The sequence below is a fragment of the Nerophis ophidion genome, linkage group LG01 (genome assembly GCF_033978795.1).
Source record: "Nerophis ophidion isolate RoL-2023_Sa linkage group LG01, RoL_Noph_v1.0, whole genome shotgun sequence".
Lineage (NCBI taxonomy): Eukaryota > Metazoa > Chordata > Actinopteri > Syngnathiformes > Syngnathidae > Nerophis > Nerophis ophidion.
In genome coordinates, this window is record NC_084611.1 from 25,802,823 (window position 1) to 25,822,822 (window position 20,000).

At 39.1% G+C, this 20,000-nt stretch overlaps 2 protein-coding genes across 6 annotated transcripts in view; both read left to right on the forward strand.

Moving 5' to 3' along the window:
* The window catches only part of lifra (LIF receptor subunit alpha a), a 55,059-nt gene extending 46,789 nt beyond the window's left edge, over positions 1 to 8,270 (forward strand). The window contains exons 16-18 of the mRNA XM_061899617.1: positions 1 to 82; positions 161 to 227; positions 3,226 to 8,270. The exon at positions 1 to 82 is cut by the window's left edge and continues 12 nt beyond it. Coding sequence (XP_061755601.1) covers positions 1 to 82; positions 161 to 227; positions 3,226 to 3,900 — 824 coding nt within the window. The 3' untranslated portion in view covers positions 3,901 to 8,270. The remainder of the gene's footprint in view (positions 83 to 160; positions 228 to 3,225) is intronic.
* An 830-nt stretch (positions 8,271 to 9,100) lies between these two features.
* The window catches only part of spef2 (sperm flagellar 2), a 44,979-nt gene continuing 34,079 nt past the window's right edge, over positions 9,101 to 20,000 (forward strand). For 4 of the 5 annotated variants that reach the window (XM_061899626.1, XM_061899631.1, XM_061899647.1 and 1 more), the window contains exons 1-4: positions 9,525 to 9,660; positions 14,304 to 14,406; positions 14,481 to 14,736; positions 16,588 to 16,737. In XM_061899626.1, coding sequence (XP_061755610.1) covers positions 9,603 to 9,660; positions 14,304 to 14,406; positions 14,481 to 14,736; positions 16,588 to 16,737 — 567 coding nt within the window. In that variant the 5' untranslated portion in view covers positions 9,525 to 9,602. The other variant, XM_061899639.1, reaches the window with a different exon arrangement.

Sequence of the window (20,000 nt, forward strand, 5' to 3'; positions counted from 1 at the left end):
TCCTGGAAATACTGGCCTCTCTGGGTCTCTCAACGTTATTGTTAGCCATTGTCACTGTTCTTTGCTATAAGAAACGTAAATGGTAAGTGATTGGTAATATTTATGTATTTGATGATGGTGTTACTATAGTATTATATACTCCGCATTTTGTTGTCTTCAGGGTAAAGACAGCATTCTATCCGGACATCCCTCAGCCTAAACTGAACGATGACTGGACCAGAACACAGGTATGTCTCTGTTTGATATTTATGACTACAATATTAGGTCCATAAGTACAACTTAAATAGATAGTTAGGGATTGCTACCAAATTAGGTACTTTTAGTGGTACCGACTGACGTCTATCGATACTACCAGGTACAGATTCACGTAAAATCAAACGGTGCCATATTTCCATACCTTTGTTGCACGTGACGTCACGTCTGGTTGCAATTCACTTGGCCAGGGATCTGAGTGGACTCGGCATGACTGCCACTAGGTAATTTTACAATTTCCCATACCAACAAAGCAAGAAGAAAGCGCTCAAGAGTATAATAAGGCTCAACATTCATGATGCTAGTTTACATTGGAATTGCCATAGACATGCTAAAGATTGGTATTAGTGATTTTAACAGAAAGAGTAAATGAAACCAAATTTCTAGGTATAATGATTGATGAAAAATTGAACTGGAAATCTCATGTAAAAAATATACAACATAAAGTAGCAAGAAATACGTCAATAATGAATAAAGCCAAATATGTTCTAGACCAAAAATTACTTTATATTCTCTACTGCTCACTAGTGTTACCATATTGTGTAGAAATATGGGGAAATAATTACAAAAGTACACTTCATTCACTAACAGTGTTACAAAAAAGATCAGTTAGAATAATACATAATGTTGGATATAGAGAACATACAAACCCTTTATTTATTAAATCAAAGATACTGAAATTCCACGACATAGTGAAATTGCAAACAGCTAAAATTAGACACAAAACAAACTACAACCTGCTTCCCAAGAATATACAACAATTCTTCTCAACAAAAGAAAATAAATATAATCTTAGAGAAAAATGTAATTTAAGACATTTGTATGCACGTACAACATTTAAGATCTTCAGTATATCAGTATGTGGAATTAAATTATGGAATGGATTAAGCAAAGCAATCAAACAATGTACTAATATCATCCACTTCAAGAAACTCTTCAAACTGGAAGTGTTTACAAAGTACAAAAAAGAAGAACCATGATATAAACATTCTGATTTTATTCACCCATTCAGTCTCAAAATAATCTTACTTATCTCATCGTATGGAATAAAACTTACTTCACCAATTATTTATTTATTTATTTTTATTGTGATTACTTATTACTTATGGAGTATACATTGTGAATACATTGAGAACAGGAAGTGAACAAACGTTTTAGCAACTGTTATGTAAAAGAAAAGGGGTAGGATTAAATAAGCTCTGCTTCTTCCTACTCCTTTTCGAACATGTTGAAAAGAGAAACTGGAAATTGTGATGTATCATGTTGTATGCTTGCATGTTCAAAATAAACTCAAACTCAAACACCTCCAAATGTTTTAACCAAACTTACAACTAAATACACGTAACGATCAAACAGCTGGTGTGTAACAAATACTTACAGTATAAACCGTTTCTAGGACTCAACAAAAACAAAGAAACTGGCACATTACTACTTCTATACACTACTGCAATCTAACATCTTGCAATTGCAACTTAATCCAAAGTCTACTATTTATCCATCCATCCATTTTCTACCGCTTATTCCCTTTTGCGGTCGCAGAGGGGGCTGGTGCCTATCTCAACTACATTCGGGCGGAAGGCGGTGTACACCCTGGACAAGTCGGTGCAATACAGAACAGTACTTGCAAATGAGACACAGAAGTGTAAGACAACAAGATAGCAACTGGACAGCACAGCACAGTGTTAAATGAAAAATAATTTAGGTTTATTTTTAAGTAATAACATACATCAACATGTTTAAACGCATACAAAAGGACCGAAAATTAGTACCAAATCTTAGCTACCAGGAAATGGTTTTGTATCGATTCAAATGTGAAAGGTACTTATCCCTAAATAAAGTACAGTAAAGTTTTGATTGAGATTTTTTTGGTTGTAGTTTGAATTGGTGTAAAATTGCATTGCATCACAATGAGAACATTTTTAATACCCATCTCCTGTTCCTAAATGGGGTATGCAAACTACCATATTTTTCGGAGTATAAGTCGCTCCGGAGTATAAGTGGCACCTGCCGAAAATGCATAATAAAAAAGGAAAAAAACATATATAAGTCGCACTGGATTATAAATCGCAGTTTTTGGGGAAATTTATTTGATAAAACCCAACACCAAAAATAGACATTTGAAAGGCAATTTAAAACAAATAAAGAATAGTGAACAACAGGCTGAATAAGTGTACGTTATATGACGCATAAATGACCAACCGAGAACGTGCCTGGTATGTTAACGTAACATATTATGGTAAGAGTCATTCAAATAACTATAACATATAGAACATGCTATACGTTTACCAAACAATCTGTCACTCCTAATTGCTAAATCCCATGAAATCTTATACGTCTAGTCTCTTACGTGAATGAGCTAAATAACATTATTTGATATTTTACGGTAATGTGTTAATAATTTCACACATAAGTCGCTCCTGAGTACAAGTCGCACCCCCGGCCAAACTATGAAAAGAACTGCGACTTATTGTCCGAAAAATACGGTACTAGAAAACAGCTCTCAATATGATGATTGTCCACCACTGCAAACTACAATAATTGGCAAAAAAAACTACCTTGTTTTTTTGTTTAAGCACAATTTGTGATACAACTCTTCGACGCTCATTACATTTCATAGGTGTCCCTTAAGGAGAAATAATATAGGAAACTGACTTCTTAATTATTAATATGTACATAGTTGGGTCTCTGCCCACCCATCATGTGTGAAATTACACAAGTAGTTTAAGGTTTGCTGCATATGGTCAGAAATTGTCTTTAAACAAGCCATTAATATTGTAGCCCAAATGTGATATGACAGTTTGTTTTAAGTGTGCTGTAATTCTTGATCTTTGTGGTATTTTAAACAAAGCATGATGATTCTGCCATGTTGTTAAGACGACCAGAAACTATGAAATGCGAATTACGTCTTCTTTGATAACATAACTCGATAATGTTACTTATTGAAGTGTTTGCTCACTGTCCATGGCCTGACAGGGACCACTGGATGTGACGTCATCTCCCCACAATATGATCCATGTCGAGGAAAAGCCAGGATTCAACTCAATGAAAGAAGTCCTTGTCGGCATTCCAGAAGAGGACGAGGAGGAAGAGGAGCAGATGATACGAGACGAGCCGGTGGACACAGATGAGCCCACTTCATTACGCTACTACAACCAAATGATTGATGAACGTCCCATAAGGCCACGTTTCCCGGACTCCTCTGATTCTTCTGGGTCTTCACTGGACTCTGGTAACACTGATGTGACTTACACAGGGATCCAGACTTCAGCGTCATCTTTGGTTTTCCCGACGGATCTTCAATGCACCTCCGAAGGGCACCAGGTCGAAATGTGTCTGGGTGGAGATGGTTACCGCCCTCAGACGCAAACAACAGCATCAAGCGACGAAGCACTTCTGACGCATTCTCCACATGAGCCCCAAACTGCCAGCTCTGGGGGCTACAAACCCCAAAGGTCCTGGCATTTGGACTCACCTGTGGAGTCTGGAGAACGGGAATGCCTGGCTCCTAACTTGGGGTCGCCCACATCTGTGGCTTCCACCCAGTTCCTCCTCCCTGACGAGTCAGAGGAGTACCGAGAGGAGAAACATCAGCAGTCGTCTTCTGCGACAAGCTGGTTTACCAACCTGCTGACCTCCACAAAACCATGATATTCTCCACAAAACCATGATATCTTCTCATTGGTCGTTGCAACTAACACTTTTACATTCATTACCAGTGACATGCAGCAAACAAGCTTCACAGGACAAAATATAATTTCCATTTGGATGTAGCAGTTTGCACCGTGACCACAGGTATATCATATGAACACACAGGGCCTGATCTTCTAAGATCCAAATACCTCATGCAAAACAGCTTGTGCAAATTCTAAAATTGCATGTACTATTAGTGAGCGTGTTGCGTGTGATCTAGTAAGATTTCGTATGCAATTGAAAAGTGGTGCAAACCGTCTTATTTAAAGGAGGTTTTTGCACGTACTACAAAGCTTTCACCATGGAGACACTCGTTTAGTGCACATTCTTGTTATCATGCTCCTACAAGGCGCATTTTGCTATGTTTTAAAACATGTAGCAGACCGTTATGTGCCACATTTTCCTAGTGTTTTAGAAGCAGTCCTGCTGTGCGATCTACAATAAAACGCAATTTTTTAGTGTGCTGACAAGTAGTAATGTCGAAAAAATTAGCAGGGACGAAGCAGAAGAACGAAAAAGAGACATGGCGATGACGAGTAAGAAGAAGAAGTACGCTTGCAAGTTCCAAAATGATTGGAAAAAATAATTTAAGTTCATCCAGGACAGCTCGAAGGGGAAGGGGTATGCTGCCTGCAAATTTTGTAGATCAGACTTCCCCATTGAACTCAGTGGCCGAACGGATATACTCATTCATGAATGGATTAAGAAATACTTGAAAATATATACACTATCCCCCCGCCCCCCTGCCATCTCCCGAATTCGGAGGTCTCAAAGTTGGCAAGTATGCCTTATAGAGGTCCTATTATGATTTTTTTCTAGATCGAAAACACTTAACTTGTGGTCTACATAACGTTTAGTGGTGGTTCTTTGGTCAAAATGTAGCTCAGATTATGTTTTATAGACCGTCTTCAAGCTGCTTACTGATCGTCTCTTCAGACTGTGCCGTTTTGTGGGTGGTCTTATGTATGTGCTTCCATTTCTACTTTCTTGTATTTTAAGTGCTTCCATATTGCTTCTACTGACAGGTATAAGTTAAAACTATACCCTACTTTATATTGGAAATGGCAACAGCCGAGGACGCATGTAAATCCGCGAGCCAGTCTGCCTCACAACAGGACAGAAAAAAAAAATTACTTATAAATTACAGCGTGGACTACAATGGCGGAAACACGCAAGGCAGCGGATAATCCACTGACATCACACGCTGCAAAAACATCATAATAGGAGCAAACTCCAAACAGTTCGTTTGTCGGAAGTTGTAAGGAAAGAAGGCTATATTATTTTCTAAATATCCCCGCAATGCTTCTACAGTTTGATTTCAAGTTTTCGGGACTATAGAGATCCTAAATACACCACAGCAGGTACCAATAGATAAGAAAAGTTGATTTTGCATAAGAGGGCCCTTTTTAGCCATTCAACAGCTATAAAATTATAAAATGATATTGCTGAATAGACAATAAGTCTAATATTTTCATTTTTGATAATCCATAAATGATGACAAGCATACATATGGCGGAGCTGCAGCGTCTCCTTTCTCACAGCTATTTCTGCTCAACCGCCAGTGTGCACGCACATTCAGACAGACTAAATAAAGACCCAAAACCGGTCCTGTAGAACAGTTTTAGTCTTGATAAATCACATTGCATATGCTAAATAATTATATTTGCGTTTTTTCCTCCAGGTATTGTGGTTGTGCTTATGCTCAGATCAGCATAAATTCTGAATATACTGTACTAACTGGATTGCGCTCCCTATTTTGCTCACTTAAGCGATGCAATCCTCTGCACACAAGCTTAGTAGGTCAGTTTTGCGTGCACTATCAAGTTTGCACGTGTTTTAATACACTCAAATCTTTAGTAGATCAGGCCATACTGTATTTCCTCATATAATGGCCAAAACATTTCTTTACCCAACCCCAGAGTACCAGTCATCTTTTTGGGTTGATACATAAAATAATGATATTTAATCATTTATCAATATTGAATATTAAATATTTTATTGATGGTAGACACTACTCACTTTCTATCCAAGCCCTGTTTAACTTCTTGCTCTTTAAACTTCACTGGAAAATTCAGCTTTACAGATGCCACACCTGCTGTGCAGGTGGTGTGTGTTGTGGTAACTGTGGCACAAAACGGTATCAGACACAAGTAATCCCTGTCACTTTTTTTGGTGTTATAAAGTAAGTGTCTATTCAAAATGAGGGTTTAATTTACCCTGACGATTAACTGAGTCACGGCATGTGTCAACGTGGAGGCCACTATTTGAGGAAATCTGGTGGCTTTGTGGGCATTTAGCACTGGCACAATGTTGTCTTTCAATGGTGCAGCTTTTAGTTGGTATTTGGTTTTCTGTTACTCTTTGTGATGTGAATATGAATACGCTAATGAAACTGAAAGTAAGAGCATTTCAAATCAAAAATATTTCCAGATAAGAAACACTACAAAGGAAAATTTTTATTTTTTTATTTTTATTTTAATGTCTTGTTATGTTGTCTTTGAGTGGCTCTCTCTGGATGAGCTATTGTTGCGATCCAATGCACTTTGTAATGAGTCATTATTTTACACGCGATCAAGAGGGGAAATATTTTATGCTCTGGAATTGTCTGGATGATGATGACACTGATGATATAAGCTAGAACGTGAACCCATGTACTGAACAAATCATGTTAATTTTGAATGTTTACATTTTTCTTTTATCTTTAATCTTTAGTTTCCATGTACATATTTTGCAGGCCAGTCATTTTTTTTAATTCATGTCGCATGTACAATGTTACCTGTTAATGTACAATTGTAAATGCTTCCATTAGTCACCTTTCCCACACTGCTTTTCCCCTTAAATGTTCACTTTGGGGGGAAGACTGTCCCACATAGAACAGAACATAAATGTATTAATATGTAGACACTACCAATTATGCAATCTGTTTTTTTGGCATCTCTATATACCCCCCATACAGATCCAGGAATGTTGTTACACTTTGATTAATATTCAATTGCACCAGTGCAGTGGTTCCTAAACCTTTTTCACCAAGTACCACCTCAGAAAACACTTGGCTTTCCAAGTACCAACATTAAAATACAGTAGCATAGTAGGCCTAAATGTTCATTAAAACAAGGTAGATGTTTTGTATGCATATTTAATATGTTTGGCAACTGTAACATTACACACAATTTGAACAGTAACACTGTGTTGGAATATTTAATGAAGTGATTCCTTGGCGTGCCACAGTTTGTGAATCACTGCATTAGTGCATACAAATGGAGTTTTTGGATAATTTTAGAAGTCATTGTGACTTCATACTTGTGTTTTCAGTGCCTTCAGCAGACAAGCTTTAAGTACAACTACTGTGACTACAAAAATGGTGGATGGAACTGGATGATGACAATGCTGGTGGACTTTTCAGGCAGTCCTTTTTTGACTACTGAGACAATAACCCCCTTCTCCTCCTCTGAGTAATGCTGTTTTTGTTTTACAAAAATATTGATTGACTGGATTTAATCCAAAAAATACAGTGGTTGGTCGAGCCGGTAAGAGATCATGTGAAAGTGTTTTTTTAAATCTGCTAAGTTAACTTCACTTATGGTTAAAGGATAACTTTTATATTTTTTTATTTCTTACAGTGAGAGTGCTGCATAAAATATGCTCCACAAAATAATTTTTTCGTCAAATTTGGGAGGCATCAGCTGTATTATTGTCTTGGAAGGGAGGTCACACTTTTTAAAAAAGCGTGAAAGACTGGATATAGTTTTAAGGATTTAAACATGGCCAAACTTTTGTTTTTCCATTTTTAAATCCAGGTAGGATGTGTTTCTAGAGTTTATGTTCATTTGTGTTTATAGATATCTTTCTGTACGAAACTTTGCTGACACAGGAAATGATATTGTTTAACTAACAGACTTACTGGTGACTTGTCAACTTTCCGAAGAATCGAAATGTTTGCATTAATGGTTGAAAATATTGTGATCTTGTCTTCCGATGATGGTTTATTTTGGCCGCTATCACAGCATTGTGACGTTCATATATCAGGGTATGCACAGACACACACACACTCCCTGATTTGTAAACCCATGCTGCAAAAACCTTATCCCTTGTGATTTTTCGAAGCTTTAAAACTAACAAACTAATGCAGTGCATGACTATGACTAAATGTGCGCCAATAAATGCTTTAAATGCTTACAATATTGCATAGATTAGTCATTCTTGTATCATAGTCGTCATTCCTAATGAACGAGGCTGTGTGTTTCTTCCGAGCATATGCTTAATGTTAACACTAATAACTAACCGAAATATTACTGATGTAAACAATAAAAAATAATTTGTCTGGCCAAGTGTTTGTGTTATTCCCTTTGTTTTTTTTCGCCTTCAATGTCATATGAATTTTGATTTTTGAATTCATATGCATTAAAAAGTCAATTTCTTTATTATAATAAAACAATCACTGGGATCAATTATGAAGTGTACGGAGTGACTCAGTTAAGTTAAAATTCTCAGACCATTATGTATATTTAGTCTCAATGTGCTTGTTTTTTTTTTTTTATTACTGTTCAGATGTATCCATTTTTTTCCAACACCTTGCTTTCTTTCACTCAGGAAGTGAACTTAATTTAAACATGTAAATCTAATGGTATGAATGAATCATCAGTAAAATACACAGAAAAGAAGTAGGATCAAAAATAATCTCTGCTACTTCCAATTTTTAGATTTGTTAAATTGTGCACATGTATGATATTCCTTAATGTCACTTTGTTCAACATATTTGAATCAAATTAATCATAATCATGGTTATATATATCAGAGCCATATAGGATTCTAATTACAAATGTGTAAAAGTAAGTCATGTTTTATTCACAAATGTATTCGTGAAGGATCGGTGCAATTGAGAGTTACTAAAAAGAATAAATGTCCTTGTTGGCCTTGAATGAATCGCAAATAGAAACAGATTTTGGATCAGTCTCCAATGTCTGTCCCACTGTAAGCATCATAGGCATTACGAAGATAGTAAACTGATCCAGGAACAGGTGGCCACGCCTATTCCCACTAGCGCCCTCTTTGAGCACATAGCTAGAGCTACCCTGTTGCCACGTTGCCATGGCGACGACAAAGTAGAGACCTTTCTTCACCTGTTTGATTTGAATTGCTTATTTTTTTTATACGGCTAAATTAAATTTAGTCATCAGAGGATTGTAATGATTTTAAAGTATTCAGCTGCTGTGGTTATTCACCGTGTTGGACCACATCGTGACGAATCTGCGAATAAGTAGCACAAAGTTGGAACTTTTGTAGAGCCATGGCGAGAACCCGGTCCAGAATTTTCTTCACCTGTTTATTTTGAATTGTTTATTATTTCTTTATTCGGTTAAAAGAAATGTAGACATGGGATGATTGTAATAATCAAAGCGCATGCAGCTGCTGTGTTTTCCACCTGGTTGGGACCACGTCGTGACGAATCTGCGAAGCAGGAGCATACAGTAATGGTTTAAGAGTTGCAACTTTGGCCGTTGCCATGGAATTAGGGCGGTTGTCATGGAGACCCGCCTGAAAACGTTTGTTTGTCCCACCTGACCACTCCAGATGACGTAAGTGTCATTACAGACGAGGGCTGAAGGTGACTTACGAAAAGTAGCAGTAATGGTACAGTTGTTGGATTAAAGACAACAAATATGTCGGATTTATTGTGCAAGTGGCTCAACGAGGAGATTCGGCTGTCGAAAGTTGTCGGTATGTGGGACTGAAATATTTTATTTTAATGCTAACTCAATGACGCAGCAATTTTGCAATGCTAACATCTGGAATGCTACGTTAAAGGACATCAACCATAATATCTTAGCATTCATTTTAAAAAGTATGACGTCGCATTTAAAAATATTGTATACATTTGCATATCTTGAGTTATTTTACTTATTTAAACCTGTGACATTATCGGATCAAAATATTAGAGAAAAGTGTCAAAATTGCAAGAAAACATTACAATGTTTAATATTTGTTAATACAGATATATTTTTTAGACACGTTTGGTAAAAATAATTGTACCATTAATTGAATTAATTATTTGGATTCATTCATTGATTAAAAACAAAACAAGTAAAACAACAAATCAAATATGCAAATCAGAGGCACCCTTTTCCAGACTGTTATTCATTGTTATGTGAATATTTAGAGCAGGGGTGTCAAACGTACGGCCCGCGGGCCGAATCAGGCCCGCGAACAGTTTTATGCGGCCCGCGGGATGAGTATAACAATTGGTCGACATTTTTTAATGAAATAAACTGCTGTTCTAAATGTGTCTACTGGATGTCCCAATAGCAATGTTTTTGTATCTTTGTAGATGATGGTACATATGTAAAAAAATTAAAATAAACCACATTATGTTAGTGTACTAGTCGTGGAAAATGAGCAAAGTACATAAATAACTTGCTGTAATTTTCCATCCATCCATTTTCTACCGCTTATTCCCTTTGGGGTCACGGGAGGCGCTGGTGCCTATCTCAGCTTCAACCGGGCGGAAGGCGGTGTAGACCCTGGACAAGTCGCCACCTCATCGCAGGGCCTGCTGTTATTAGATTTTGATATCATTTTTTATTTTGATGGATTAAAAATTACCACCAATGAATTGACTGATGAACATTATCACATAATATATTCGGAAAGTATAAATAACAACAAATAAAAATTAAACATGTAAATGTAAAAAAAAACCAACAACATTATGATTTGTACATTTTCAGAGTGTGCTTATTCTATTTTTAAACAAAGAAAACGATCTAAAGTTGTCTTTATTTTTAAGTTATCGTGCCGTGATTTTACCAGTCCGGTCCACTTGAGAATGGATTTTTCTCCATGTGGCCCCCCATCTAAAACGAGTTCGACACCCCTGATCTAAACAGATAACAGAGCATATGACGCCAAAACGGCAATTGCAACATAAATACAATGCTATCATATAAACTATTGAGAAAGTATAAATAACGACAAAAAAAAAGATAGCGTAGAATTAACCGCGTCATGTAAGTGTAAATAACCCCGACAAAATTATGATTTGTACATTTTCAGAATGTGCTTGTTCTATTTTCAAACAAAGAAAACAATCTGAAGTTTTCTATATTTTTAATTTATCGTGCCGTGATTTTACCAGTCCGGCCCACAGGGGAGTAGATTTTTCTCCATGTGGCCCCCCGTCCAAAATGAGTTTGACACCCCTGGTTTAGAAACATACACTCTATGTAATTAGTCCAAAATAAAAAAAAAACGGTCCTAATAATGTAACAAATATAATATTATAAATTACAAACTTTTTTGTTAAAGTAAAAATTGATATATAATACATACTTGCCAACCCTCCCGGACTTTCCGTGAGACTCCCGAAATTCAGCGCCCCTTCCGAAAACCTCCCAGAACAAATTTTCTCCCGAAAATCTCCCGAAATTCAGCTGGAGCTGGAAGCCACGCCCCCTCCAGCTCAAACATGCACAGTTCGAAGCTTGAAAAGGAGGATTGCAGGCGGATCTGACGGCATTTAAAGTCATTTTTAAAAACGACTGCTAATCCTCCTCCTTTTCAACTGGATGACCGCAGAGAATTAAAGTAGGAACACTCCGGAGGCAGAAGTTCATTAAGAGGGGCAACTCACCGGCTCTTGGCCATGTTTCCGTCATACAGAGGAAGTCAAGTCCGCGGGAAGGGAAGAAATCTTTCAGGATAAACGTTTTGTTTGTCAAAGATCTTGCGTTCACAAGACCGAACCTGGCGGGGGCCAGCACGTCCAAGGGTGCAGCTAATCCAGGTGGGGCCCGACTCACAGTCCGCAGGTGGCGGGGAAGAGGAACCACGAGGCGCGAAAAAACTGACTGGGACGTCAAAAAAACAAAGTCGAAGTTGATCATATCAGTGGGAAAGGGGCAAAGATCCAACAGTGTTTGGCGGCCATACACACACAAGCAGTGAGCTGACAGAGACGAAAATAGATGCAAACAACAAAAAAACGAACAGAGCTGACAGCGAGAGACGGCAGGGCAAAGCACATACTGGCGCCATCTTCTGGAACAACATAAGTGACGTTACTCAAATAGTGAAAGGTAATTGTTGTTGTTTTTTTTAGTAACCAGCAAGCACAGTACAGATAGTAGAACAACTGTGTTTTTAATACTGAGTATTTGATAGGTTGCGTCTGAAATTCAACTATTTATTTTATTTATATATATAATAAAATAAATATATATAGTTAGAATTCACTGAAAGTTAAGTATTTCATATATATATATATATATATATATATATATATATATATATATATATATATATATATATATATATATATATACACATATATATATTTATATGAAATACTCGAGTCTTAACCACACCCCCCACCTCCCGAAATCGGAGGTCTCAAGGTTGGCAAGTATGATATAATATTATGATTTCAAAGTAAGTTATTTATTGTAAAACTGACTAGATTTTACAAGAAAAAAAAACAAAACAAAACAAGCTGCTCAGTTCCCACAATTTTGCTTTTAAAAAAACAGTGGTACTCTTTTTATATTTTCGGTAATAAACGGTATAAACAACAACCATCGATTTTATGATACAAAACAGCTGGAATTTTACCATTAAAAAGAAAGCGGAACCGTATTCCAGTACAGTGATATGGTGTAAAAAAAACACCATCAATTCTACGATAAAATTCTGGTGACTGAACTGCCAGTCTACAGATTCTTTCTTTTACGTAGTATGTAAAAAATACATAATGATGAAATGCATAGGCAATTGTGTAATAATATCATAAGGGGACTCCTTATACATTTTCACATATTACTGAATACTGTTACAAATGGCCTTATGTGTGCAGCCATAACTCTGATGTGGCCCTCAATGAAAACTTGTTTTTGTAAAGAACACAATGTCATGGCTGTCTTGAGTTTCATATAATTTCTACAACTCTTATTTTTTGTGATAGAGTGATTGGAGCACATACTTGTTGGTCACAAAAACATTCATGAGGTTTGGTTCATTTACAAATGTATTTATGGGTCTACTGAAAATTTGACCAGATCTGCTGGGCCAGAAGAAAAGTACAATGTTATGCAATGTTAATATTTGGTTACATGTCCCTTTGCAAGTTTCACTGCAATAAGGCGCTTTTGGTAGCCATCCACAAGCTTCTGGTTGAATTTTTGACCACTCCTCTTGACATAATTGGTGAGGTTCAGCTAAATTTGTTGGCTTTCTGACATGGACTTGTTTTTTCAGCTATGTCCTGATTTAGCCATTCCTTTACCACTTTTGACGTGTTTTTGGGGTCAATGTCCTGTTGGAACACCCAACAGCGCCCAAGACCCAACCTCCGGGCTGATGATTTTGGGTTGTCCTGAAGTATTTGGAGGTAATCCTCCTTTTCATTGTCCCATTTACTCTCTGTAAAGCACCAGTTCCATTGGCAGCAAAACAGGCCCAGAGCATAATACTACCACCACCATGCTTGACAGTAGGTCTGATGTTCCTGGTATTAAAGGCCTCACCTTTTTTCCTCCAAACGTATTATTAGGTATTGCTAACAAACAACTCAATTTTTGTTTCATTTGACCACATAACTTACCTCAGGAAGGTCTTATCTTTGTCAATGTGATGTCAGATGAATAAAAAATAAGCTGTTAGGCCACAATACCTAGCAATATGTTAAGAAGAGAAAAGGTGAGGCCTTTAATCCCAGGAACACCATGGTGGTGGTAGTATTATGCTCTGGCCCTGTTTTGCTGCCAATGGAACTGGTGCTTTACAGAGCGTGAATGGGACAATGAAAAAAGAGGATTACCTCCAACTTCTTCAGGACGACCTAAAATCATTAGCCCGGAAGTTGGGTCTTGGGCGCAGTTGGGTGTTCCAACAGGACAATGACCCCAAACACACATCAAAAGTGGTAAAAGAATTGATAAATCAGGCTATAATTAAGGTTTTAGAAAAGCCTTCCCAAAACCTGGCTTAAACGTGTAAACAATGCTGAAGAAACAAGTCCATGTCAGAAAACCAACACATTTAGCTGAACTGCACCAATTATGTCAAGTGGAGTGGTCAGTGGCAGTGAAACTTGCCAAGGGACATGTAACCAAATATTTACATTGCTGTATGTATACTTTTGACCCAGCACATTAGGTAACATTTTCAGTAGACCCATAATAAATTCATAAAAGAAACAAACTTCATGAATGTTTTTTGTGACCAACAAGTATGTGCTCCAATCACTCTATCACAAAAAAAATAAGATTTGTAGAAATTATTGGAAACTCAAGACAGCCATGACATTATGTTGTTTACAAGTGTATGTAAACTTTTGACCACAACTGTATATGTTGTGTGTGTCCTTTCAGAACCAAATACTTTCGCTAAGGACTTCTCCAGCGGTTATCTCATCGGTGAGGTTCTCCAAAAATATGGGATGCTTAATGATGTCAGCGTGTTCACAAAAACTGAGTAAGTTGCTGAGTTGTCCTCTGTCACAATATAAATGATATTGTCTCATAGTGATTCTGAAAATGCGTCCTCAGCACCGCCATGTCCAAACTTAACAATTTCACTCACCTGGAGCCAACGATCCATCAGCTGGGCATCGCCTTCGACCTGACCATAGCTCAAGGGCTGATGCAGGAGAAGGTGGGCGTGGCCACTCACCTCCTCTATCAGCTGTACGTCTCACTGGAAAAGAGGAGGAAATCCGACATGAGCAAGGCAACCATGGAAATTATGCAACCTGTGGCCATCAACACTGGCCTGCAGAAGAAAGATCAGCAAGTCATCTCAAATGTGAGTGTCTACGAGATATTTAGCCAGTTTAGCATTGAATCACTTATTCATTGTCAGGAGACCAGGTTAAATTACAGTATAACCAAAAAGATTTAACACACCTCACCTTTTATTGTATTTTGAGGGGCGATGCTATAAAAATGAAACTTGGATATACTTTAGAGGAGTCAGTGTACAGTTTGTATAACTGTAGCTAGAGGCGGGGGAATTACCGTATTTTTCGGATTATAAATCGCAGTATTTTTCATAGTTTGGCCGGGGTTGCGACATATACTCCGGAGCGACTTATGTGTGAAATTATTAACACATTACCGTAAAATATCAAATAATATTATTTATCTCATTCGCGGAAGAGACGAAGAAACCAATAAGAATTCGGTGGGGGAGGGTCATGGCAGAAGTGCATTGTAGGTCATGGGATGCTAACTGCTCTATGCTATATGCTACTGCCATAGCTATTAAAATGGATCATTTCAATTTTGGCGGTAACTTATAAAAACTGAGAAGGGCTGAACAACAATGGCACCGAAAAGGAAATTATGTACTGCAGATTACAAACTGGACGTAGTGAAATATGCAGCAGAAAACGACAAGAGGAAGCGGCGCATACCTTTGGAGCTGGCAGAGTTGTTTAGAAGCGACATCGAGGAAGAAGATTTCATCGGATTTAGTGATGAGGAGTGACAGATTGTTTGGTAAACGTATAGCATGTTCTATATGTTATAGTTATTTGAATGACTCTTACCATAATATGTTATGTTAACATACCAGGCACGTTCTCGGTTATTTATGCGTCATATAACGTACACTTATTGAGCCTGTTGTTCACTATTCTTTATTTACCGGTACTTTAAATTGCCTTTTAAATGTCTATTCTTGGTGTTGGATTTTATCAAATAAATTTCCCCCAAAAATGAGATTTATACTCCAGTGCGACGTGTTTAGGTTTTTTTCATTCTTTATTATGAATTTTCGGCCCGTGCGACGTGTACTCCGGAGCGATCTATAATCCGAAAAATACGGTAGTCGATTTTTAGATGAATCTCAATTCAGACATGGACGATATTATAATCAATTAGTAAACTTCAATATTCAATAATCAATTTATTACTTGCGAATAAAGTAGAGCAGACAGTTCTAAAATTTGGCTGACCGCAGCGAGCATTTTCATCGAGCGATCTGACCAGATCCTTTATTTTAGGGCATGCGTGTTACAGTTTTGCACACATTTTTACTAATTTAATAAATGTAATCGGAATTAATTTGTTTGTTATCACAAATGCACTATTTTTAAAAGTTGCAAAAGATAAACGCTTACTTAATGAAACAAAAGAAATGTAAAACTGCATTACTATACATCAATTAAAGCTGCATCAATATTAAATTTTTAATCAAATCGTAGCTCTTGAATCGTAATCGTAATTGAATCGCGGGGTACCCAGACATTCCCACCTCTACCTGTAGCATTATACATTTATTTTCGTTATCATGCTGTCCCAAGCTTAAACAATGTCACAGTACATGTTGGAAGTAGTTTCCCTAAATGAACATATGTTACAACCAGTACTGGCTTGCACTCATGCGTCCCCAGACTATGAGGCTACCATGCTTACTGTAGGCAAGGTACAATTATCTTGCTACTCACTTGTGTTGTCAGCTATTTAGACAATGACGGATGTGTGTTAAATCATTTTCAGTGAAAATCTACGCTGCTATACAACTTGTACACTGACATGTGACTACTTCAGGTATATCCACATTGACTTTTTATAGTGTTGTGCCTTGAGAAGATAAACTATAATAAAACAAGAGTTCTGTAAGCTACGATGCATATGTGGTTCTTTCATGTAGCGACTCTCCCACATTGTGGTAAAACGCGATGGAGAGGGGAAGTTGCAGAAAATTACTCAACACTACACTGAGAAGAAACGCTCTCCGATGGACAAGTCAACCCAGAAGAAAAGCCAACACCAAGTCCAGGATGAGAAGAGAGGCAGGAAGGTACCAAAATCAACTTACGTACTGTAATAACATATAATACAACAATTAAAATACCACACATGCTCCTTTACCCTAACGGACGCTTACCTAAAAGGCTTACCAGGCGGTAGTATGGTCACTGATCAGATCAATGTTACGTCAGTGCAAAGTTGAGTGAGGATGCTCAGACCGGTGTGCTCAGTGCAAAATTTCACTTTAAAACAAACCCGAGGACTTTATAGAAGAAACTTACTATGTATTGAACAAATAAATGACGTACATTCAAGAAAAAAATGTAATTTTTAAAATTTAAATTAGGTAATGTAATTTACTGATATTAATTGTGATTAATCAAAATGCAAAAGTATGGTAGATCTGATTAAATAAATACATTGTTTGACGACACTAATTTATGTATATGGTAACACCACTGGCTGCAGCGCAGGAGTCAGGGATTCGAATCGTAGTCAGGGTTAATTGTAACATACAGGTGGGTCTTTAGGGAAGACCCTTTACACAATCCACCAACAAATGACACCAAATTATTGAGTAAATTGCTCCTCTCTGGCTCTCAACGAAGGCGGACATGTTCCTTCCCTCTTTCTTATCCCTCTTGTTTTCCCTACTTTGTCTTGTACTTCTGTGGAAAGTATAAATCGAGGACCCACATTTCCCTAATGCCGATGCAGATCATCGGGGCACCCCTCTGGAATCATGGGGCCCGGCCGTGCACTGCCCAAAGAGGTAACATGGATTCCCCCTCCAATGTGCTCACCACTCATAGCTAGCTCTTGGGACATTGAAAGTCACCTCGTCGGGGGATAAAATACTGAGCTGGTGTTCAGGTTGTAGAAGTTCCGGCTAGATCTAGTTGGACTCTCTTTGACACCAGTCTCTTCAAAAGAGGCTGGACTCTTCCACTCTGGCATTGCAAGCAGTGAGAGGCGACAGGCTGGGGTGGCAATTCTTGTTGACCCCCCGGCTCAGAGCCTGTACGTTGGAGTTGAACTCAGAGACGAGAGGGTAGCTTCCATGTGCCTTTGGGTGGGGGGATGGGTCCTGACTGTTGTTCGTGCTTATTCACCAAAAAGCAGCTCAGAGTACCCGCCCTTTTTGGAGTGCCGCAAGGGAGTACTGGAGAGTGTTCCCTCAGGTGATTCCCTTGTTCTTCTGGGTGACTTGAACGCTCACATTGGCAACGACATTGAAACCTTGACTTTCGTGCTTGTCACATATTGTCCATTATGAACACCATGTTCAAACATAAGAGTGTCCATATGTGCCCTTGGTACCACGACACTCTAGGCTGCAGTTCGCTGATTGACTTTGTAGTGTTGTCATCAGATTTGTAGTCTCATATTTTGGACCCCTGGGTGAAGAGAAGGACGGAGCTTTTTCTATCGATAATGATGCCTGTCAGACCTGGCAGGCCCGAACGCATTGTGAGGGTCTGCTGGGAACGTTCAGCAGTCTCCCGTCAGAGAGAATTTCAATTCCAACCTCCAGAATAATTTTTAACATGTCACAAAGGAGGCGCTGGATATTGACTCCGAGTGGACCATGTTACGCACCTCTATTGTCGAGGTGGCCGATTGGAGCTTTGGTCGCAAGGTGGTTGGTGCCTTTCCTAGTGGTAATCCCATATGCGGTCAAGCTGAGAAAGGAGTCCTATCGTGTCCTTTTGGTTCATGGCACACCGGAGGCAGTGGACAAGTACCGACAGGCAAAGCGGTGCGCTTTGGCGGTTGCAGAACCAAAAACTCGGACATGGGAGGAGTTTGGCAAAACCATGGAAAACGACTTCCGGGTGATTTTGGACCACCATGCGCTGCCTCGGGAAGGGAAAGCAGTGTACTCTCAACATCGTGTATGGTGGAGATGGTTTGCTGTTGACTTAGACTCAGGACGTTATGGCTTGGTGGAGGGAATACATCAGAGACCTCCTCAATCCCACCGACACGTCTTTTTATGAGGAAGCAGTGCCTGGAAATCTATGGTAGGCTCTCCTTATTTTGGGGCTGAGGTTGCCTAGGTAGCCAAAAAGCTCGACAGCGGTAGGGCCCCGGGAGTGGATGAGATCTGTCCGCAGTTCTTTACGGCTCTGGATACTGTGGGGCTGTCTTGGTTGACAAGACTCTGCAGCATTGCTTGGAAATTGGGGGTGGGGCTTCTGGATTGGCATACAGGGGTGGTGGTTCCTCTGTTTAAGAAGGGGAACCGAAGGGTGTGTTCCAATTATTGTGGGATCACAAGGACTATTCATGTGTACTGAAGAAGAGGCTATGCCGGATAGTCGAACCTCAGATTTAGGTGTAGCAATGTGGTTTTCTTCCTGGTCGTAGAACTGTTGGCAATATTTATACTCTAGATCTTAGAGTCCTTGAGGGTGCATGGGAGTTTGCCCAACCTATCTACATGTGCTCTGTGAACTTGGACCGTGTCCCTTGGGAAGTCTTGTGGGGAGTTCTCAGAGAGTATGAGATATCAAACCATCTGATTGTGGCGGTCCGCTTTCTGTATGATCGGTGTCAGAGCTTGGTCTGCATTGCCGGTAGTAAGACGGATCCGTTTCCATGGAGAGTTAGACTCCGCCAGGGCTGACCTTTGTCACCGATTTTGTTCATAACTTTTAAGGACAGAATTTCTCGGCGGAGTCAGGGCCTTGAGGGGATCCGTTTTGATGATGATGTGGTCCTGATGGCTTCATCTGGCCAGGTGCTTAACCTCTCACTGGATCAGTTCACAGCTAAGTATGAAGCTACTTGGATGAGATTTGACACCTCCGTCCTTGGTTCTCGCCCGGAAAAGGGTGGAGGGCCATCTCCGGGCTAGTGAGAAGATCTTTCCGCAAGTGGATTGGTTCAAATACCTTGGAGTCTTGTTCACGAGTGAGGAAACAGTAGATCAAGAGATCGACAAGCGAACCGGTGCGGGATCTGCAGTGATGCGAACCCTGCATTGATCCATTGAGATGAAGAAAGAGCTGAGCCGAAGGGCAAAGCTCTCAATTTACCGGTCAATCTACATTTCCATCCTCCTGAGCTTTGGCTTATGACCGAAAGGACAAGATCACAAGTACAAGCAGCCGAAAGGAGTTTTGTCCGTCGGGTTGCAGGGCTCTCCCGTAGAGACAGGGTGAGAAGCTCTGTCATTTGGGAGGAGCTCAAAGTAAAGCCGCTGCTTACCCACGTCGAGAGGAGTCAGATGAAGTGGTTTGGGCACGTGGTCAGATGCCTCCCTTGGGAGGTGTTTAGGGTGCGTCCGACTGGTAGGAGGCCACGGGG